The sequence below is a fragment of the Mycteria americana genome, chromosome 4 (assembly GCF_035582795.1).
Source record: "Mycteria americana isolate JAX WOST 10 ecotype Jacksonville Zoo and Gardens chromosome 4, USCA_MyAme_1.0, whole genome shotgun sequence".
NCBI lineage: Eukaryota > Metazoa > Chordata > Aves > Ciconiiformes > Ciconiidae > Mycteria > Mycteria americana.
This window is the reverse complement of record NC_134368.1, coordinates 63463530-63487527: the sequence shown is the minus strand read 5'-3', so window position 1 is coordinate 63487527 and position 23998 is coordinate 63463530. Positions and strand designations below refer to the sequence as shown.

Below are 23998 nucleotides of genomic sequence, written 5' to 3'. Positions count from 1 at the left end.
TGTCTTTAAGCAAATTGACCAAATAAAATAATAAAAAGCCTATCGATTGCAGGCCCGTGCATCTTTGATGGTAAGTGTAGAAGATGTAAGCTGTTCCAAACTTCTCACAGTAAATTGCTTTTAAAGAATTGCAATTATATCAGTTGAAAGACATAGAAATAGAGTAACCAATAGGATCTGATCGCCATTTCTCTGCTTCCCATCATTTCTTTCACTTCCTTTTGGGCTCCCTGCAAAACATGGAACTCATCGATACTGATGATCCTGCATCAAGGGATATCATGGCTTGCCATATAGCATCCTAGGGGAAGGCAAGCTCTCCGTGATTATGGAGATCGTTTGGACCAGTTGTATCTAGATATTTTATACTTCAGTTGGGAGTGTTGCAATGTAATGTGTAGGGAGGACAAGACGTGGAGGGTTTTTCATCATTCCTGTTTCACTCTTGCTAATGCCCTGACTCCCTTGTGTTGGATTTCTATCATCTGGAAGGAAGCAGAGTCTTGGCCTTACAGTGTGATGTTGGTGCTACAGACTGCATTTCTATTCCATAGGTATGAGATCTCCCTCTCCATTCCTCCGTCTGCTGGATATTACTTTTAGAAAAACTGATAGATGTACTCAACATTCTTCCTGTTTAATTTAGTTTGGTGATAAAGTGTCTCTTCCCTCTCCTCTTCCCCCTTCTCTCTTTAAAATGTCCAGTACAGGACTTTGTCTGACATGAACTGAACGTTTTTTACAGACTGTTGGATATCCCGCCCATCTTTCCCACCACCAGCTCTAATATGTTGAATTAATCTTGAACAAGTTGAAAACTCTCTCTGCTCCTCCTTTGTTTCCCCTAAAACTGCAGGGCAATAGCCTATGATGGTGCTTTTTGCTTACAGTTCCTGAATGTGTGTGGTGCTAGGAGTTGTTAATTTTTTTTACTCTTAACAAAGCTTCATTTATTCATGTTTGCTTAAATGCATACATGTAAAAAAAAAAAAGCCGTGTTTTTAAAGAATTTTCAAGCACTTTAAAAGTACTTTTATTATCAAATAAGATTTTTCTCTTTCTATTTTCCTTCAAAACGTGCACTGAAAACTGCTGAATGGCGATTCTCACATTCTCTGTGTGGAAACTCTTCTGTACAAGAGACCTCATGTGTAACAGTGTTGAAAATCTAATCAGGAATGCTTCATGGAGCTGTGAAATCATTGCTGGATAAAACATTTTAGCAGGGAAGCAAAGCCGTAATTGCCAGAGAAGGTCATGATTGCAAACGCTGTGTTGACTGGGTGTGACTTGGATGAATCCTGATGGTCCAGAAGGAAACCTAGTTATGCCCTAACCTGTTGGCCGCTATTTTCTGGCCCAGTTTTCCTCTTGTGAAACATAGCCATTATGTTGCTAGAGGTTGGAAGACAAAGCAGAAATTCTGATTACAGCCAACAAGCTCAGCATTTTGCACACTCAGGTCCCTGGCGAGACGATACTGTGTACAGCAGTGCCATTTTCCACTATCGACTTTGTGAGCAGGAGCCTTCCCTGACCTGCTCTATAAATAAAGTCTATGTTGCATGCAAAGCCCAAAGTCCCCTTTAGATTTATTAACAAAGAAAGCAACAAAAAATAGCATGCTGAGCTGCTCCTAGGGCTCCTCCCCAAGGACTGCACTGTTCAGAGCTGAAGTCCTCTCTGCCGACCAAGTGCTCTCCATTTTATCCTCCGTGCCAGCAGGGGTAGCAAGATGTGCTTTGCAGAGCCGCTTAACCCTTTCCTGGAAGGCACTGTATCTCATACTGTCTCTCAAGGGTGGGGGGTGGTGTTTCTTTTCATCTCGGTCCTCACAGCATGCATACACTAAATGATTTTTTTCTATAATCTAATAGGCAGATTCCTGCTGTTATAGTAGGGAAATTCAGAGTCGAAGGTCCTGTGACTCCCAGACATTGTGTGCGTGTCACACACGTCACTGCATTAAGCTACCCTTGGAGTGGTGGCCAGGCAGAGCTGATAACATAACAGAGGACCTAACTGGCTGCGCCCCACTGGTACCTGTCTATCTTGGCATTTATTTTCCTGAAGCACCTAAATAGCTCATGTTGCTCTCCCCTGCTGTGAATGCCACCCCTACATGCTCTCTGATGATCCTGAACTGCAGCTCTTGCTGTCGTGTTTTCTGCTTTCTTATGGTTCTGGTCTGTGTTTTTTGAAGGTGGTATCTTGATGATCCTTGGCCTCCTCTGGCATTGCTAGGAAAGAAAACAGTAAGGCCTTTATCCAGAGCCACTGCGAACTGGTGCAGCTCTAGTGGTGGATATTAAGCATGTATCCTTCCCCATGACCAAACTGGCATCCATCAGTCTAGCGTCTGTCTACAGCATGTGCGTACATGCAAGCAAAGCCACTTCCAGTTTGATTTCACCTTGCAACCTAAGAGCCCTCTGCTGTGCAGACATCAGGAATGGGGGAGAAGGAGTACCAGGGAGAGCACCATATGCCCTGATGCTCTGTTTTTAGAGACAGGAAGGATGGTGGCACCCTTGGACCATTTGCCAAAGGGGCTGTGGCTCCAACCCCATATTGTTTCCCTGTGTTTGGTGCCCGTCAAGCAGCATCCCTGTTCCCATCCCCAGCTGCCTCAGACCTCATCCACAGTGGGTCACCAGTGGCGACCATACTGGTGGCATCCCAGTAGCTTTGGCTGCTGGAGATGATGGTTGTCACCTCCTCGGCCATCTCCACTCCTGGGATGGGCACTGCCAGCAGTTTCATGCAAAGACAGCTGCCCTGAAAACGGAGTGTGGGTGGAGCTGCTTCTGAGCCTTTGCCAGCATCATGGTGGGTTGAAGTGCATCCAGAAGGCAATTGGCACTTTGTCCAGAGCACAGGCCACAGCCTTTCCTCTTGGGAGCTGACTTGTGTAACACAGGAGCAGCTGTGTTGCGCACCAGCTTTAATCTCCTGGTGGCTTTCCAAAGCAGGAGCCCTCCCTGTTCTGGGAGTTTAACCTTGTAATGGCTGAGGCCAGGCCCAGCTCCCAGAGGAAGAGAAACAGGCTTTTGATGAGCTGAGGAAGACAGAGAGTCATTTCTTACAGGCTTTTCTCCTGCTGCTCAATTAATCCAACTGTAGAGTCGGATCTATGGGGAGGCCATCACTAGGAAGTGCTTGGCCAGTTGGCAGGCCAACACCTGAAAGCGATGCTGTAAGGTAACAAACCTTCTCAGTTCCTTAGAGCAGATCTCCCCATGACCAGACGTTCCTCACTCTCAACCAGACTCTGCTGACAGCAGCCAACAGGCAGCCAGGCAGGTAGCAAGACTGAGGGAAAATGGCTCTGAGTTCACTGAAATGACATCAGTGTCCAAATCTGACCACTGTATCCTCTCTCCTGAGTTAATGTGATCCACAGGAGTTCACAACATTGAACCTGCGGGACTAGAGGAACAGAAAAATTATCTCTTATACCTGCTTGGTGTCTCTCTAAAGGGAGGCCATCATGCTGTGATCGACCTCAATCACCCTTAAAAAGACCTGGGCAAGGTGTCCTTGCCAGGCTGCACACAGCAGACTGGAAGGATGCCAACAGCTGCATTTGCAGTCATCATCCCTCAAGGAAAGCATCCGTGTTTGCTCCTTACACTTGCAGGTTTTCATATTTGATTTTGGACTATGGTTAAAGCACTGGAATCCAGATTTGGCACCATTTCCCAGCTCTGCCACAGCTTCCTTGGGCGACCTTGGGTGGAAGAGGTAATATTTTCCTGCCGCTGTTCCCAGATGGGAATCTTAATCAATCTTTAATTAACCCTATTTTATTTGTTTAGCTTGCAAGCTGTTGGGAGAGCAGTCTTTTCTCACATTAGCAGTGGATGGCTGCCTATTCTGCCCTGGGATATTGCTACAGGGATAAGTACCATCAAAAATAATAGGACATTTCCTCGCCTGGTACCTTTGCCGTCGTGGCAGTCACACCCACAGTGGAAATGCTGTCATTGGCTTGTTGATCCACAGTTTTGACTAATTTTTGAATCCTAGCATGCATAACAGGAGTGTTCGGAGAAGCAGTTTTGCAACATCTGTGAGGCTTGCATTTAAAATAGGATTAAGAGGAACAAAACAAAGTACATCCATGAAAAAGCCAGTTTTCTTCACGGTAAAACCCAATGGTTTAGGGATTTTTCACATTTCATCTAGCGTTTGTATTATTTTTCTAACTTTGAGCAAGTATAAACAAAATACTTCTTATTTATGAAGGCCTTTGCTTAAGAAAATCAGCATGACAAGTTGAGAATATGTATATATTTTTAAATTTAGTATTTTTTTTCCTGTGAATGTGAGTCGTGAAGTGATTGTTTCATCTCTTTCTTTAGGAAAATGAGCCTTATTCTTTTTGGCTGGTATTTTCTCTCTATATTTGGTTGTGATGCAGTCAGATATGACCAGAATTGTAAGCAGTGAAATAAGTTTTCTGAGAAGAACTTAAAATTGCAATTCCGATCCAAAGTGGCATGTGGCTTTGGATGGAAATTACAAATAATTTTAAAATACCTATTTAAGTGTTTCTTTTGGTTTGGGTTTTTTTTTTTAAACTTACACATAGGTCTCTTACAGCCTGCACTTCCCCCCAAAAAATAGAGAGAGAGAATAAGAGGTGATTTTAATGTGCTCTTGCTGTTTATACTGTGGATGCTTTCTCCTGGCTCCACTTACGCTTCAGGAAGGAATGAGACATGTTTAGCAAATGTACGTTTATTGTGGGACATCCAGATCTCTGAAGAGCTCTGACGTACTAGGCTTGTCATCTCAGTTTTTCAGTGAACATACTTCTCCTGTCCTTGTGTTCATGCACGGCTGTGCATATGTCAAACACAGTTTCATTTTGCTTAATTCACTACAGATTGTGCCACGAGCACCTGGTCCAGTTTTCCTCTGACTTTGTTGCATGACTTGGAACAAACTGTAAAATTCCTGGGTTTTTTCCCTTTTGCCATTCTGAAAACTGGAGTAATAATATTCCTGGAGAGTTTGTGAACTGAGAATTGCTGTAAGCTAATGGACAGTGAATTAAATACATGTCCAGCAGTGCCAGGTCACTGATCCTTGCTCTGCCAGGGTTTCAGGGTGTTAGCGTTTGTGTTGGCTTCCTTACCTGTAAAGTGGAGATATTGCTTGCTCAGGTGTGGTTTGGAGGGAGTAGCTGTGTAATACCTACTCTTTGCATTGAACAGAGTGTCCAGAAGCCATCAGTCAAAGGTGTATTTTGCAAAGTGTCAGAGAGGTCCATTAAAAGATCTGGAGGCCAGCAAAGCAGGCTGCTTCCAGCTTGCATTTCTTGCCTGTTGGCCACAAGAGCAATGCCGTAGCCTTGCCCAGAAGGTTCCCCATGGCTTAAAAACAGAGGCATCTGCTGGGGTTGTAAACTGCTTAGCAGCTAGGCTCAGCAGCCGGGGTTCCTGTAAATCGATCAGATCTGTCTTTACCTATAGCTTTCACAGCTGTCGTGAGGAATGCTGCCTTTGCTGCACAGCTGTGGGAGTGAAGGCTGGAAGAGATGAATGTGTGGTCACATAAGGAGAGGGCAAGAAAGCATGGGTTCTTCTGGATGTGCCTTCACACAAGAGGGATTTGGGGATTTTTGCAGGGGTGGGGATGGCTTTTCTTTGTTCTGATGTGCCCTGAAATGCCATGTGAAGTGGCATTTCTGTGCCCATTTTGTATTCCTTTCCAATTGCGTGTTTCAAGGGCATGTGTTCTGCTGGTTGAAATAGTGAGTCGCAAAAAAGGTCCTAGTCTGTAAGCCAGACCAGCCTGGACGCTGCAGCCCAACGGTGGGCTCCTTTGGTGGGAGCCTGGCCCGGGGTCATCAAAACCTCGGTGCACACCAAAGAGCAGGATGGCCCTGCTGCTGCTTCCTCCTCCTCCCCCACCCCCGTGTCAGCTGTGTCTCCCAGCTGCCTGCGAGCATGCAGCACCGGAGCCATCCCATCCATCTACCTTTTTTCCTTCCCCCATTTGAGTGTGACACCAGAACAGGCAGCACCAGCTGCCAAGAGCCCCCGGCAGCCCCTCCTTTAGCTTTCAGGGAAGGGTAGTCTCTCAGCCGAAATAATACGTACACTTCCATCCTTTCTCCGTGTCTCAGGTCACACACACAATCTGCTATTATTAAGCACATTGGTGTTGAACCAAGATACGGGCCATTGTCTTTCTGAAACTGCTGAGTACCTGCTCTCTTTAAATCAGAGCCCTTTTTTAAAAATGGGTCAGTCTTCTGCTAATTTAGACTAACGTCTTCAGAGCTAAAGATCAGGCCTTCCACCTCAGTCAACCCAGGTAGAGCCGTCATGGGGACCTTCTTGTTTCTTCTCTTTTGTGCATTAGCTCGATGAGAAAGTAGTAATGTACTGAAAGTTGTTGAAATTTTTATTGAAGTATGCATTCGTGAAATATCATGCCACACGAGCTCCTTCTAGCAGTAGGATGGGCTACCCACAACCCCTCACTCGAGGCACTGCTCTTGCCTTCAACTTGTGACGGAGATGTGCAAAATCCTAGGCTTACAACTGTTGAGGACAAACAGTTGATTAAACTTTTGTTGGGTTGTGCCTAATATTATCTGAATTTTATAATGTGATGCCACTGCCAGGAACACCTGTTATTATCATGTTGGTGTTTTGCTGGCCATCAGAAACTGCTGCTTCTCTCTGAGAGGTGAATGTGGAAAAAATAGGCTGGGTTAGCAATGAGCTGTGGTGGCTACTAGTTGAGATGTATGTTGTTGGGTGGTCTCTAGGTTGTGTTTCCATACCAGTCTTAATGATGATGCTTCTTAAACTGTTTCACTTCGAATTCTAGCCTGGTGCGGCCTCTTCTCACTAGCCTTAGGTCACCTAATTGTGCTTATTTTTGGTCCAACTCTTCTCAAAAGCCCTTCCCTCCCACCCTCAAGGTTATTTAGTAATTTGGTGGGAAGCTGAATCTTCAAAAGCCTCTCATAGGAGAGGCTGTAAGCTATGCTTGTGCTCTTCATGGGCTCAGGCCATGGCACAATCCCATCAGATCTGTTAGATGAGGCCTCCTGAATGCAGAAATGACACGCAATGAAAGGAAAGGGCTGAGTCCTCTGTGCCGCCGTATCAGCATGGCCCCATCAATGTCCCTCTGGGAACCTCCAGCAACATGACCATTCGGTTCTTGCGGGTTTGCCTCATCTAAATTGTCCAAAAGATATTTCAAGAGAGAGAGCATTTATGTGAAGCAGCCATAGCCTTGGCATCTGGCTCTGTCCCCTAGACCTCTCAAGGTCCCTCTTAGCCCTATTTCCTATTTTCAGATTACTAAAAGCTGGACTGAAAACTGAACCGCGCCCTTAATTCTTTTACCATTTTGAAGTTAGCAAGATAAATAAGTGTTGTTTTACATAAAAAACTAAGCCTTAACAAAGTAGACAGATTTATTGAATTACCTCATAGCAAAATGAGTGTGTTTCATTGTCACATAATTTTTTTTTTACTCTAGCAAGGATTTTTTTTTTTTTAATCTATTGATGCCATGGGGAAAATTCTGCATTGGCTATGAAATAGAGAGAGGGCACCACATACTGACCGCACCAGTAAATATGGTGCAAGAGCTTAAGGATCCTAATTTTTGAATATATAACATATTAGGAGTTAAGCTGTTGCAAAAGCACACAAAAAACTTCTCTGAACCTTCATAAATTCTTATGCTTTAAATTAGAAATAAAATAGTCTCTTTTTCATTAATGGCGGAAATGATAGGTCTTAGCGGTGCCTAATATTCAGTTCATTGCAAATAGTACCAAATTTCTATGTATTCACCGCATGTATTTTATTGCTGTAATTTGTGGTTCTCCCAAGCAGAATAGTAGTTTTACTTTACCGAATGTACCAGTGCAAGTTAAAGGGCTCAGATGTATTCCTTTAAAGTGACAGTTCATTCCAGCTAGCTCCCTGCTTTGTATCAGTACTTATTAATTAAAAAATAAGTATAAAATATAATGTCATCCTTCTTAGTCCCAGATTCAAACAGTGGGGAGCCAAATCTCAAAACCCGTAAAGTGCTCTCTATTCACTGGGCCCAGAGCACACATTTGTTGCAAGCTACTCTCCCTTAATGTGGTTACCTGCATGCTTGGTTAAGTAAATAAACCCCAGTGCCAATCTGTCAGGGGTCTGCTTGTGTGGCAGCCTCAGCTGGTGGCAGGCTGGCTTGCCACAGCCTTGCTGAGAGCACCACAGACTCACGGCTTCATTTCTGCTCCTTGGTCAGCTCTGCAAATATGTGAGGGTTTTCTGCACTGTTTGGTAGGTAGCGATTAATGGGTTCTTGGTGTGGCAGGGAGATGAGTGAAACAGAGGTGAGGAACATGCTTGTGCACAGCAGGGAGAGATTTGCTCAGCTAGGATTTGAGGACACCCTAACATGGTGTAGTGGTGGACTTGGTAGTGTTAGGTTTACGGTTGGACTTGATGATCTTAAAGGTCTTTTCCAACCTATACGATTCGGTGATTCAGCAGAATCAGCACATTTAATGTTACCTTCTGGTCTGTACTTCTTGAGGAGGAAACTATGCCTATCTGTCTTGCACTGCATAGGCATGCCCACAGTCTCTCCCATCTCCCCAGCACGTCTGGAGCATGAACTGGGGTAAAGGCATGGGAGCCTTTCACAATTTGGCAGGGCATGATCTCTGAGACATCTGCCTCTCAGCTGAGATTTTGTTGACTCTGAGTACTGAGAGCTGGAGCAAAAGAGAAGATGAAATGAAGACTCCTAAGCAGTTTTCTGCAATAGTAGCTTTAGCAGGTTGTAGATGGGATGTCAGTGTCAGACTACTGCAGAATTGTTTCTTTGGAGTGTTTTGGGAATGTGCCTCAAAGTGTAAGCTATGCCAATATGCCAATACCTTTGCATTACACATGTGAGCATATGTGCATGGGACACACGCAGGGGTTAATTATTTAAATCTTAAAATGTTGGAAGTCACTCCTCTGCATATGAGTGTGCATATGTGCACACACACATACAGCACACTTGCGTTAATTACTTAAACCTAAAAATGCTAAAGTCACGCCTTGATTCTTTTTTTTCTTCTTCTTTTTTTAAATAGCAGATGTTGTTAAAATTTACACCAGATTGTAAAATGTGTTCCAAAGGACCAGTTCCTGAAGAAGTCTAACAACTCTTTCCCCTGCTCTTCACTTGCTATCCAAAGCAGTTCCAGTAAAATCCCACGTCTCCAGCTACTTTGGAGGTGTTCCCCCAATTCAGAGACGAGAAAACAAATGTGTTGGTTTGTTGTTTGGCTTTGTGGAAATCCTTTTCTGATTTTGATGGGCATTTTACTACAGCATCCAGTTGGAGACACTTAAGATTAAGTACTATTGAGAGAGACAATTGATGCAAAATCCGTCCTTATCATTTTCTCAATAGCTAAAGCGGTGTTTTACCTACCAAAGCGTTATTAAAGGAAACTCAGCCATAGCAGCCGGTGTCAGCAATATGCCTTGCAATCAAACAAGAAATATGGTAGATACTCCAAGACATGAGATAACTGCCAAGGCTTATTGCAGAGCAAAGAGCTTTTCAAAAAATGTTTTCTCTGAAGAGCATCAGATTTCACTCACTTCTCACAGCACAGACATGCCTTGGCAATCATGATTAGCCTCATTTGGGCCTGTGGAATCCATTATTTTATAGCTAGTCTCATAGCTGGCAGGATGACAAACAGTTTATTCCTCTTTGGAGAGAAATCGGACCAAAAGACACAGAGCTTTAATTCCGAGTTCCCCCACCTAAGACATTTTTCCCTTCCTGCTTACTGCTTAAGGCAAGACACCTAATGTTTGCCTTGATGGCTCTGTCAGGCTCTTGACATCCCAAATTTATCTCGTGCCTAGATGAGGACAAATCTTGAATGAACTTCAGGCTTTTGTTCCTTTTAAAGTCAGGCAAGGAGGGTTTACAATGCATCTGGCAAGAAAGATATAGAGAGCTATGCAAATAATAATTATTCTTAATTAGCTACATTTGCCTAGTTGCCAAGTGATCTTTCTGTGTGTTTGACATCCCAAGAGGAGGAAGAAGTGGGGTGGTTATCCGGGTCCGTTTACCCAACCCAGTTACACGTAGGCTGAATGACCAAGGGGAGTAAGACCTAAACTCAAACTTGCTTACAAGAACTCTCGGGGGTTAGATTTTAACAGGCAAGGTTATTTCCCAAACAGCTGTTTCATTGTGGGGTTTTTAACCATTCTGTCAGTCTGCCTCTCCGTTCCCCATCTCTGAGCTCCCCTGGGTTGAGTTGGTAGCACTGGGAATTAGGTGTAACATAGGTTCCTGCCCTGGAAAGCCACACTCAACAGCCCTGGAGGATCAAACCCTGCTGCCAGCACCTCTTGGTCCACCTCTACATGCACAGAAGCCTTTCTTGATGGAGGGGAGCAGCATCTTGGTACTCATTTTGTGCCCAGACCTTTTCCAGAGGGGCACCGTTAAATAAATGTTCTTGGAAAATGCCCGGCTATCTTTCTTTTTTTGCTTTTTAGGCCTGGAGCTGGAAGTAATGCACAGTAATGCCTCTCTTCCCTTGTATAAAGGAACTCACAGCCTGGATGAGGTTTAATTTACGCCCTCATTGGAGGGACTGGATCTCCACATTTCGCTCATCCTAGCCGCAGGGCTGTGTTGCAAAAGGCTGGTGGGTGCTCAGCATCAGGCTCTTCATCGGCAGCAGGAGCCAGCTACAGAAAAAGCGCTCCAGAGGGTCAGCCCCGCAGTGCTTACCTCCTTTTCTGGATCTGCGCTTTCACTTTTTTTCTTTCTTTTCCTTTCTCTCTTTTTTTTTTTTTAATTATGGGTGAATGATGTCCAGGTGGCTGATTCTGCTGTAATTTAATGGCAGCTCACTCATCTGCTGTTGTGCTGGAAACAATAAGGGGCCAACTGCCAAGGAAAGTTTGGCTGAATGACTTGTAGCCATAATTGAATTTCACACAGTACTTGTACTGTCCGTTTTTTCCCTCTCGTGCTAACTCATCTTGCTGCTTCTTTTTAATTGACGAATTTAAAAGGAAAATTCTGGTGCACAACCAGTTGAGAGAGTTGCAGTGAATTAAGAAGTTACTGCTGTTTTTTGTATAAACTCGTGACAACAGGGGGATGTGCTACTGGCGATAGGGTCACAGCAGAAGTCTGCCCAGCTCATTTTTCTGCTTGTGATGGTGGTGAGCAGTGGCCAGTGCTCTGACAAACACTTTGACTAGCATAAACAACCTTTTTGTTTCCAAAATTCAGGGATGAATTGGTTTTTCAGGTTGCTTTATCTCTGGAAAGGTGCTCTAAATATAAAATCTCACCTACAGAACAGATTTATACATATTAAAAAATCAGATATTTCTTCTGAAGATGAATTTTGAATATAACAATACTTGCTGCTTCTTTTTTTCCCAATGCAGTATATTTCAGGACTCATTATACCTTAAGTGAATTATCTTTACTTGAGCAAAAAATATTTACCTCTTCGAATAATACATTTAGAAGTGCAGCGCAATCACATTCAGTATCTGCTGAAGCTGATGAAGTGTCTGCTTCTTCAGAGAAGCCAGTCCCTGTGACTGCCACCTGGAATAATAACAAGAGGAGAGTGGCAAAGAAAGAATAGAAATTATTCACGGAATTTCGGGAAATCCGGATGTTTGCAAAACCGTTGAGAACCATCTCGCTGATCGCTGCTCTGCACAACAGTGTCCGCTCTTGCAGGGCGGGGCATGTAGCAGGGATTTTACTGTTTAACCCCAAAACTCAGAATCCCAAAGTTTCATTTGCTTTCTGCAGGACTGATATTTTTTTTCCCTTAAAAAATATTTAATGGCATAATTTTTTGTGTGCTTTGGTACCTAAAATTAGGAAATGAGGTCATAATATTTAAGCTCCTAGAAAATTCGCCTCGACAGGACGGTGCCATGGAAAAGCATTTGTTATTTCTTGGGTTTGGGGGAGAGTCCATGTGAGGGCCTCTGATGCCTGTCATTCATTACACGAATCTCTAACAAAAAGATGGCTTCCTCCCAAAACAGCCTGAAGTTTGATCTATAATACACAAGGCAATTTTGTAGGAAACCATAACTTTCTTCATATCACAGAAACCTCTAGTGGACAAGAGTTAATGCATATTAGTGGTTTCCTGGGTCCTGATGACTCTAAGTTACACTGACAGGTGTTTTAACATTAATAATCTTTAGTGTTATTTTAGTGAACATCTATTAAATTTAGTTATTATGTATTAAAATGCAGACTGAAAGCACTGACATTTTAAGGAAGCCCAAATTAATGGTTTGAAAGGTTTCACAAATTTATCAGATGAATGGAAATCTAAGGGAAAAAAAATCCACTTATGAAAAACGACAGCTTTGATTTCTGCAAATCCATAGATACCATATTTAAGGATCTAATTTAGGTTGTGGTTTGTGAAAGCATTTATGGATTATTGACATTTCCAATCTCCATACTTCACAGCGAAATTAATTAAGAGGTGATAATTTTGGGAATGTGTTACATGAAGCCATTGTAATGCAAGGCACTTGTAGAGTACCTTTGTTCACTGATGCCTGGGTATTATATGAAAAATATAATTTGGAAACGGAGCAAGTGAGATGATTCCTCCCTTTTATTAAATGAAGGATTAGCACTTCATTTGCTGTAAAATGCAAGCATTTTTCCTGTGCAATAAATAAAGACTTTTTTTTCCCAGCCTTATGGGAGGGAATGTAATGTGCATGCACAGGTGTGTACAGTCAAAAAGAGGGAAGTACAGTGTTTACTGAAACCTTAAATTTTCTTGGAAATATAAATAATGCTACAGACTAAGTGGGTCCCACCATTATAATCATTTAAACCTAAACAAACTTTAAAACTTAGATTGCAGAAACTTTTGGTCTGGTGGAGAACTGCAGTGGAGAGGCTTGAAGTTCCGTGTGGTTCTTTCATAACAGAAATTGGCAGCCGCAAGAAAGTTAATACATGGCAATATAATTGATAATAATTTCTTCATTCCCCTGGCTGGAGAATGAAAGTCTGAGTGCTTTACATTCAAGTGTCAGGTTGCTCTTGGACTCCAAAGCCAGTTGATGTTAATGGGGTCTTGTTCCCCATTTAAATGCATGTACGCACTTGCCATTGGCACAAGTGAAGATCCCCCAGGTAAAGCAGTGGCGGGCACAAAGTGCACTCTGTTATGTATTTATTTATTGTACCTTGCCAAAGGAAGCTGACATTGTTCTTGCTCTGAAAGGAAAGGGAAATGTTTTCTAGAAAACCTGTCATGTTGAGGGGGAAAAAAAATTAAAAATCGTAGTAAAGTGGGACTAGGTGGCAAAAATGGGAAGATAGCAACAGTACATATTTGCAAAGTAGTCTTAGAAAACCTAATTCTTCCATTCTCTGTGCTTGCTCCTGAGCCAAGACCCAAGAGGGCTTCCCCTATTGCACGTTAAAACTTTTCACATTACAAGCTCATAAATGAGTGCTTCACTGGGTCTAACGGGACTGGAGCTAAATTCTGGCTTGGGGGCACCTTGATGTGGAGGATGAGGATGGAGGCTGGTCACCATGTCTTCTGTAGCAAGGACAGTTGCAATGAAGAGACTGAGACCAAAGACCACTATTGCTGTTGCTTTTCCTTTGCCTAGAGGCAAAATGTCATCTGACGTTCTGCTGGCTACAGCTTGCTGTAGTGGGACCCCAGGCTTTCCTAGAAGGAGCGGGTGGATGAGAGAAATGGTGGCATGTGCTTTGGTTTGTGTCTGTGCTGCACAGAGTGAGCCCTGAGCTTGGCTATGTGGTCTCTTTTGTCATTTTAATTATGTGTCAGGAGAAGAAAATGAAGCAGAGATGGGTACTTCTGCAGCGTTTTGAACTTTAGGTTGCTAAAACAGCTTGTGTCATATAAATGCTGAGCTAGCTCTCTAACTGTTCTTCTGGCAAACTGTATGTGGGGGTTTGAGTGTGCTTTAAGTACAAATTAATAAAAGAAGAGTATTTTCATATTTTCATTTCCTGGGTTTAGATATATTTATTTTAGATCTGCTGCTGCAGAGTTCAGCTTTCCTCCAACTGTGCTTCCCCATGGGGATCTGTCTATGTACCACCTGCGCTTCCCAATGGTAAAGCACCATGGATTTGAAACGCATACAGGTGTGGTCCTCTTCAGCTTCACTTGAAGGGTGCTGGGATAGGGAACCAGAGGGACGAGTGAGAAGCTGATGAGCCTCCTGAAGTATCTGTGCCCCACTCGCATGTTGCCTCTGATCTGTCAACTGCCGCATTTCCTCAGGGACCTCAACCACTTTTTTAAATTTTAGATGTTGGGAAGGGAAACTGCTGAGGACCTCATGCGCCCTATTACTATTAGCATGACTGGAAATACATCCTGCCCAACAGCAGATTTTCCTACAGCCTAGAGGACAGAGTTTCTCTAGCACTGACTACGGGGTCCTGTCGTCAATGATCCACCACACTGGACGTGCTGTGAATCTGATGCCGCCCTTGCCTGTATATTGCCTGGTTGTCTAGACTACTGCTTTCTATTGTGGTAGCTAAAAGGAAGTCTGTTATCGACACATGCTTTGAGGCACTGAATATTAAACAGGCCTCTTGTCTACTTTAATCTTCTTTTAGTAGAGGAACACCGAGACTCCAGCATGTCTTCTAAAAAGAAGAGCACCTTCATCTCTGAGCAGGCTGTATGTGGACTCACTTTGGGGTGCCTTGCTACGTTTGCAGCTTCCCAAATGTGTTCCCGTTCAACTGAAAACCCACAGATGGTGTGTGTGTGTTGGGGAGAAACACGTAAATTGGGAGAGCTCTCTGTGGGTGCTATAGGGAAGCCCTCAAGTCAAAGGCTGAGAGAATTGTGGATGCTTTGCGGTTGGCACAAAGGTGGCACAGGAGCTTGGGGTCTAGGGATTAGAGAAAGAAAGAAAAGGCTGTAGAACCCAGACCGTCCTCGTATGAGGAGCGCTGGCACAAGGCACCTTCCAGACTTCGTTTTATCATTAGCAGGAATTCAATGCTCAAGTCCAGCACAACAGGGATCAGGGCCAAGTGGTGAGTCAGCTATGTGATGGCTACCATCTTGCACCATGGGTCATGTGTCAGGGCAGGGCACAAGGCCAGTGCTGTGTCTTCCGGGGATGTTTCTCCCTAGTTGGTTCCCTAGTGCCATGATCACTTTCGGCTTCACCTCCCCATGCATCTGGTCAAGCTGGTTGATGGAGGTGAGATGCAGTGGTTAGCCACATCTGGCCTGAAGCACCCTCAGCATGGCTGAGACACTGCATCTTGTGCTACTAAGGTCAGCCTCAAAAACCTGCTTTCTTAGTCCTTTAGTGAGACTCCTTAACACTTGAGTATCTGTATATTAAATCAGTTTGACCTGTGAAGGACAGGAATAAGGAGTGGATGTCACTTATTCTGCTATTAAACATCTGTCCTGAAAAAAAACAGCTGGCCAAGTACAAGGCACAACTTTTTACCTACTTTTTGCAATTGCCTTTTAACATCCCCCCTACTCAGATAATTTTTTTCCAGGAGTTTTGTGCTCCTGTTGTGGGTTTGAAGCAGTGCCAGGGAGAGCTCTCTACAGGACTCTGCCACTGCGTGCTTGAGTCTTAAATAGTTGAGTGCAACTCAATGTGGTGGTAAGAAAATGAGCAGTTAATCTTGTTCAAGTGTTAATTGTGCCAGAAATTAAGAGTGTATTTTCAGAGCCTCAACTCAGCAGTACTAAGAGCATTTAATTAATTTGTTTGTGCGATTTCTCTGAATGGGTGGCAGGAATCTGCGTGATCGCTCAGCTCCAGGCACAGCGGAGGAAGGCTGTAGTGGCCAATGATCGCATATTGGCCTCGGTTTTTCTTCTGTCCAAAGAAACGGAAGAAAATCAGGGTACATGGAAAGTCTTGTTTGTAACTCCCCTCAGACCTGTCAAGTGGTTCTTGATTTCCTTCGAGCCTCTAGCACTGTTGAAGACAATGGCACTGGCCTGCAACTGGTGTAGGAAATCGAGGTGAAATACCCTTGTTCTGCTCCAATGCAGCAATAGCAGGAGCAAAAGATCTCACTGTAAGAGAAATAACTGTGTATGCGTGCTTTTTCTGTAGAGCCATGTAGGAAGGTAAGGTGCCTCCTGTGCTATAAGCAGTATTTAAATTCTGTGGACTGGCACAGGGGTTGCAGAGATGTAAAAATGTCTGTAATTGGGCAAAATTTTAAAAATTCTTCCAATACTTTATGAAGACAGTTTTGCAGTGACATGTTGCATAATTGAAGGGATAATCAGACCCTAATTAGACCCTTCCTTTTAATATTGCTCAATGAGCTAAATCCTCCAAGCTTCCCATGCAACCTGTTCAAATAATACGACGTCCCAATATATGCTGAGTAGTTACTGAAATTCAAAAGCATTAAGTCTTAAATCAGCAGGAGAAAATACGTATTTGGGATACATACAATGGAAAGCACCATGCAGGAGGTCACAAAAACACGTACCATGTCTGGAATTATAAGAGAGCTGGATATGGTACTGACCACTAATAACACATATGAGCTATTCAGGATAAGCATAATCAATGCTTCAGGTCACCCAGCTCAGCTGGTCACGAATATATTATCTCCTGCAGAAGCTTCTCTCTTCCTGCTTTACAATATCACACTGTTGTTCAAGTGCATTACAAAAGCTTTTGATCGTTTGGAAATGTAAATTACTACCTTCTATGCTGCCGGAGGTACAGTATACCATCAGCCAGGAGAATCAGTGTGAAGCCATACATTTGGGGATCTGTTGTGTTGCTTTCTTGCTTTTGCAGGGGACATTGAATGTTTTTCTGACTACCTTACTTAACTGTGGCTAGATACAGCCTGGGATGGGGAGAGCAATTGCTGTGTGGGTTTCTCCAGTTGCTGGGTCTGGTGCCTCTTAATCTTGCTGGCTCTTTCCCTTGCAAAACCAGGTGCTTGCACTGAAATGCATCACCTCTGCTCTCTAGAGCCCTGACAGCCACATGGTGAAAACAGTTGCCTTTAACCTTAACCTGTTAGAAGGTAGAAAGGAGCCTGAATCAAAGCCCAGGTAAAAAAGGCTGGTTAAGTTTGGAAACATTCATTTTGGGAGTAGCAGTTGGCTCTGGATGTACGGCGCTCTGCACGGCAAAGTACAGATCCACATGTCTAGCCAATGCATTTGCAGTCTTATCCTGAAATCGTTCTTCCATTGAGCCTGCAGTTTCCCATCCAAATAAATGAGACTTTTGAATGCAAAGGGGTTTGCAGTCCCAGCACCAGAGGACAGTCATTTGGCAAGTGTCTCGGTCTGGAAGGGGCCAGAGTGAACTGTGGGCAGGCAAAAACAAAGCGCGCGTGCATACTTTTGCATTCCTTTCTCACTTCTCTGAACAGAGATCTCTCAGCTGTCAAAACCATACTGTTTTGCTGGCAGGTTCTCACTTCTCTCTCAGTGACATTTTATGGGTCCTGTCTTCTCCTACACCTTCAGGGAAGAGGCCCGGCAGACCCAGCAAACCCCAGGGCTGGGGGTGCAGAAGCTGTTTGGGGCCCCACCATCCTGGAAGAAGGAGTCTGTGCCACGACTGCAGGGGGCTTTTGGATGAGGGCTCCCAAGGCCTCTCACAGGAGGTTGTTAGCTGTAGAAACTGGTACTGACAGTTTAGCAATTAATAAGTGCACTGCATTTATTTATTTATTCTGACTGCAAGGGGCTTTGTCCGAAGGGACGCAGCCTCTTCAGCAGCATTATCATGCATGGTGAATAACTCACAAAAATATCCAGCAAGTTCTGGGGTTGGGCTTTTTAAATAATGCTTGGATATTTTTAACTTGTTAACATTATAAGTCTTTGCGATCTTATAAATCATATAAGTATTACAATATTTAAAATGTTTTTTTCCAAGTCCTACTAAAGCTTGTTTCTCCGAGATGTAGGACAGGACTGTGCAAACATCCACCAATGTGCTTCATCTGACTCTCCTAAGTTCTCTATTCATGTCATAAGGGAATATTCTCCTGCTTAAAGCAGGGATCTCAGTTTTACAGGATTTTGGCGAAATATATGAAGATATAAAGATTCTATAAAGTTTCTCCCTGGAGTTTTTATTCTATACATAAATCTGTATCAGTGATATTTCAATGTATGGGTATTCCATTTTGCTCTATGAAACTAGTCCAAGGCTGCTGCTGACGACGTATCTCAAATAGTTCAGGGGGCTTGGTATGTCCCAGGTGTTGGGTTTTTTTTTCTTCTTAAAGATTTTTGTAAAGTTAAAATTTATCTGTATTTTGTTCAGCTTGTCTGCATATTATCCAGTGTATATCAGAGGAAAGGCTTTTTATATATATATAAAATGTTCACATACTAAAGTAAATTAATGAAGCTTCCTTTTCATATGAAAGAGGTAAAGAAAAGTACCTGGCCAATACAGTACCATTAATCTATTCTCTTTTCTCCTTTCTCTCTTTACCTCTCTCTCTACAATAGAAGTGGAACAAAAAGGTAATTAAATACCTTTCAAATTATATATATATATATATTACTTATGTATAGGCTAAGTTATTTAACAGTTTAACGTTTTAGTTGAAATACTTTGTCATTAATTCTCACTACTTTTTTGTTAAAGTTTATTTAGTATCTCTGCTGCTCAACTTCACCAGATAACTCATTTTTGCTGAAAAGTTTTTACCAGTGCCACTTTTTTTCATTAAATTTCTGTACAAAGGTTTAGATAACTGACTCTTCTCCTGCCCCAAAGAATTTGGAAAGTGTGCATACATACGTATGTGCGTAAGTATATCTAATTATGTCATAAAAGCCTCTTGGAAATGGCACCCCTTTGTCAGCAACTCTAGGTGGTTACTTGGAGTCCAATAGAGCAACATACTTTTACACCAGTTACTAAATCTGATTTTCCTCCTGTCTCGCTTTCCAGAGGATATTATCAGTTTCTGCATTTCTGAAAATAATTGGTTATGCTCCAAGCAGGGAGCACGAACGTGGGATCCCATCTGCCAGCCCCGCACTACCAGAAGCGCGTTGGTGGGATACCTCTTCACGCCTCCCTGCTGCCCATCCCATCGTCACAGTTATTGTACTACCCATGCTCATGGAGATCAGCATTACAAATAACCAACAAATATTCTCCCCCCAAAGCGTGCGCAGCACCTCCAGGTCAGGAGCGTGCTACTGGGGATGACGAGGGCCAAGCGAGCCACTTTTGCTCTGGAGCATCCCTCCTTTTGTCTCCCCGTCCAGCCAGCCGGCCTCTTGGCGTTGGCATTCCTGTGATGCCAAGGTCAGCTGGGCACCGGCCGAGCCTCCTCCTGGGCACTGGGCATGCCCTGGCCCCTCTCAGCCCGCCCCGAAGTCTGAGCAGCAAAGCACCCTGGTTAGTCAAACTGCTCCTCTGTGCTCCTCTCATGTAACAATAGAAAGTATATGTTTTTAAGTTTGAATTACTACTATATTTAACAGGACATTTTTTAACTGATTAAAATCTAGACCTTGGGTTCCTCTCCAGTGAACTTTATTCTTTTCCTTCCTTCTTTCCTTTCTTCCTTCCTTCCTTCCTTGTCTTTTCTTTTCAGCATCCATACGTCATTCGTTTTTAATTGTGTGGGCTGCATGTTTCGTGTGTCCTGTAGCAGCTTTGAAAGCCTCAATTTCTAGTTATACTACAGATCTGTAGATGGGTGTTCCCCCCGCTCCCTTTGCTTTAAACACTCTTCTAAGTTGCTAAGGGATTCGCCTGTGCTTTGCTGTTGGTACCCTTTAAATACATAATATCATTTGGGCTGTAAGGATGGGAATTTCTTTCTCTTATTTCCATTTCTAGGCCACTCTTCTGTGGGCTGTTCAAATAAATATGTGGATCAATTCCCTGGGAGTTTACCCCTTCACCTAGTAGGTACAGATTCACTGCAGAATATAATCTGGAAATACAAACCCAGAAATCCTTTGGGGGCACATATTCATTTCAGAGTTTACAAAGGCGAGTGGTCCAAGTAAATACACCTGTAAAAATAGATTTGAAAAGCAATAAGAAAATGAGCCACAGTTGATAGAAAAAGCAGGAAAAAAAAATTGGTTTGGTAGAGCAAATCTTGTTCTAGAGACATGGCCAGCGGGAATGCTAGTCTCCAGCTACAAGGTATTGCTCTTGGGTTTCCTCTGATCTCGAGTGTCCTCTGCTCCAGAACTAGAAGCTGTTGAGACATTTTGGCCAACCACGCCCCAACTATCATTAACTTTGTTTTTTTTTTTAAATTCTTTTCCCCTCTGACAGTTTTTCTTTGCCCTGGACTGCTGAAAGGAGTATACCAGAGTGAACACTTATTCGAGTCTGACCACCAGTCTGGTGCCTGGTGCAAGGACCCTCTGCAGGCGTCTGACAAGATCTACTACATGCCCTGGACGCCTTATCGGACGGACACACTGACGGAGTACTCCTCCAAAGACGACTTCATTGCCGGGAGGCCAACCACAACCTACAAACTGCCGCACCGGGTGGATGGCACAGGGTTCGTGGTGTATGACGGGGCTTTGTTCTTCAACAAGGAACGAACCAGGAACATAGTCAAGTTTGACTTACGGACAAGGATAAAAAGCGGGGAGGCTATCATAGCTAATGCAAATTACCATGACACCTCTCCCTACCGCTGGGGAGGCAAGTCTGATATAGACCTGGCTGTGGATGAGAATGGGCTGTGGGTAATCTATGCAACAGAACAAAATAATGGCAAAATAGTCATTAGCCAGTTAAACCCTTACACATTAAGGATTGAAGGGACGTGGGATACTGCCTATGACAAGAGGTCAGCTTCTAACGCCTTCATGATCTGTGGGATTTTATATGTGGTGAAGTCTGTGTATGAAGATGACGACAATGAAGCCACAGGGAATAAAATAGACTACATTTATAACACTGACCAAAGCAAGGATAGTATGGTGGATGTGCCCTTTCCAAACTCCTACCAGTACATTGCTGCTGTGGATTATAATCCCCGGGACAACCTCCTTTACGTATGGAACAACTATCACGTTGTGAAATATTCCTTGGATTTTGGCCCGCTGGACAGCAGAGCAGGTAAGGGTTTTAATACTGAGCCAAAATCTGAATCGGGCTTTCTATTTTTCTTGCAAATAGGGTGTAAAATGGAGTACACTCCTGTCTTACTGATCTGCCTGTGTTTCAGTAAATTAAGCCCCACCACAAGACCTATGATGGATATTCAGACATTAATACATGCAGAATAGGTTTTTTTAATCTTAGTTTTAAATGAAATGGAGAAAGGAGTGTGTTACCCATAACTAACCTGAAACAGTCTCCAAATGTCCATGCTGTTGTTCACATCAGAGGGTAGGACTCTTTTCTCCTTAATTGAATTTTCCATACGTGGGATCGTCTTCCCTTCTGCAGGAATTTTGGCAAAACAAAGCGTGGAAGATGCTGTTGCTGCAAACAGCTGGGGGAGAACTGCCAGCTGGTTTAAATTACTTCATTCCATTAAGCTGGGGGAGTTTGGGGTGTTTAGGGAAGCCGCCACTAATTGCATACATGAGCATGCACCCACAAGTGTGTGTCTAGAGTCAAGAAGGGAATCAACAACAAAATCCTCCAAATTGTTGGTTTCTTTTCTTTAAAGGTGCTCTTTTTTTTTTAAAGCATTTCATGACTTACTATGACTTACTATACGTTCTCCAAGAGAGGAGCATGTGGACCCCAGAGGATTCCCAGCTTTTCCACCTTTTTTCCTGTTAGAAATTATGCCAGTAATTACTTAGTTGGGTTATATTCACTTAACTTTACCAACTTCTTCATTGTTTTGCAAGTATTAGGTTCACAGTTGCCACTTTATTAGTAACATGACTTAGCCTAGATTGTGGTCAAACTCATATGACGGTGCAAGAATTTCCAAACTGTTTACTCAATCACATTCAAATGGTTACTGCTGTACGTGATATTGGCATAGTTATCAGGTAGTTCCTGTGGTGGACTGTGTACTTCAGAAAGGCTGAAAAAGTAAGACAAAAGGCAGAATTAATATGATTTGGACAGTAAACTATTTGATTTGTAACATGGCTATTCCCAAAACTTTCTTTTTTGTTAATAAGAAACTCGGAAGTGGATGAGTGGATTCAGGTCTTCAGATTGCAAAAGAGAAGTCGAAAGGTTTCTGTTGCTGAGCTTTTCTTTTTCTTTTCCTGTGTACAGCCTGATCCACAAAAAATGGATCAAGAGATGCTGAAAGAAACTGTGGATATGAAAATCTGGGGAGCAGTGGAATAAAACCAGTAAAATGGCAGTGAATTTCTTGGTTTTGTACAAAAATGTAAGGAAGAGGAGAAGGAAATCTTGAAGAGGCAGATGAACAAAACTGAGTAACTGTTAAGAGAGGAGCCAGGGACATTTTCAATTATGTTGACCTCTGCAAGATCTCAGATGAGCAAAAAATGAAGTAATGCTTCTCGTTCTCCCAACTTAATGATGAGCATGTACTTTCTGAGTGGTGGAATGAAGCAGAGCAATTTGTGAGCTATTGGTTATCCCCAAGGAGTGAAAATCAATTGCATCCCTTCTATTTCAGAGTTTCCTTTTCAGTGAATTATTTCCAGGTATTACAGCAGACTCTCTGCTGCCACTTTTTCACATGGTGACCGTTATCGGTAATAGCATCTTTAATAAAAAAAGCCATAATCAGTGAAAAACCCAGATTTTGTACTTTCCTATAAAAAAAGAAATGGTTCTCCCCTTTTTCCCAGTCTAAGCTGGTGAGATGGGAGAGCAGGTGAAAACGTTGCAGAGGGCTGAACGTCTGTGAGGTGCGAGGATTTGATTTGTCCTTGTGTCACTCTGGTTTGAAGCCCCTTTAACTTCACTCATGTTTGGATGAGAATTTAAAATCCCCCTGTGCCTCAGATGGAAAGCTGGAGCTGTTTTGGGCTTTGGGTAGTGGACATGAGAGGGTTAAGCTGGTGTTAGGGAATCTGCTGAGCCTTCTCTGATGTTCCTTTCGTGCAGTTTTTGATAGCTTTGTAATGTGGGCACAAAGCTCAATTTTACATGCGTTTCTCTTCTCTGAAAATTGCCAGGATTTCCTTTTTGGCAGTAATGCATAAGGATCCCATTACCTCACTGTTTTACGGGTTTAGAGGACTTTTGAGAGGACTGCTCTGACAGCAAGTGAAATTCTCAATGAGACAGCTCGAATGGGCCAAGGCATTTCAAAGCGAAGAAAAATACCTTTGCAGAGGGAGTTTACTGCTCCATTACCTGCACAGCCTGATTAGTGGGAACATTATTTTATGAGTCAGTCAAATAGAAGCACTGATTTTGAATTGAATAGGTGAGCAAACACTTGCTTGACACCAGGTTTTTTTGCAGAGAGGATCCAGCAGACCAGGTCTACGTTACTCTTTCTCTTCCAAGCTCAGTGCAACACATTTTCTGGTTAGCACCAAATTTCATGCTGCATTGCTTTATAAATAATACTAAATATATGGCTGGCTTAAACCCAGCTCCTCCACCAAAGAGCAGAACAGGAGCCGGTGCAACACTAGGAAAGCAGTGAAGACCCAGGATATTTTTATTTGCTTATTTAGTAATTTATTTTTTTACAGACTGGATTGTGGATATGTGTTTCCCCTCTTCTCTTCCAGAATCATCAGTGTTTTTCTGTTTAGAGCAAGGCAATGTTCAATGCAGCCATTTTCCATAGGGTTACAGTTTGAGTAGCAAAATATGTAAACAATATCTGCTTAATTAGAAAATAAAAGAAAGATTGTAAAATTGATGAGTCGAACAAATTGGTTGTTAAAAAACAATTAAGGGTGAAGTTTTAGGAGAAGAGCTCTTAAAACCAAACACTGATCGTAACAAGAAAAGTGATATATTTAGCTACCTAAATAGCCAGTAAT

The 23998-nt window shown here is 42.9% G+C and overlaps 1 protein-coding gene across 1 annotated transcript in view; it reads left to right on the top strand.

Moving 5' to 3' along the window:
• ADGRL3 (adhesion G protein-coupled receptor L3) overlaps nucleotides 1-23998 on the top strand; it is a 516043-nt gene that overhangs the window by 317721 nt on the left and 174324 nt on the right. The window contains exon 6 of the mRNA XM_075500809.1: nucleotides 20367-21167. Within this exon, the coding sequence (XP_075356924.1) occupies nucleotides 20367-21167 (801 nt within the window). The remainder of the gene's footprint in view (nucleotides 1-20366; nucleotides 21168-23998) is intronic.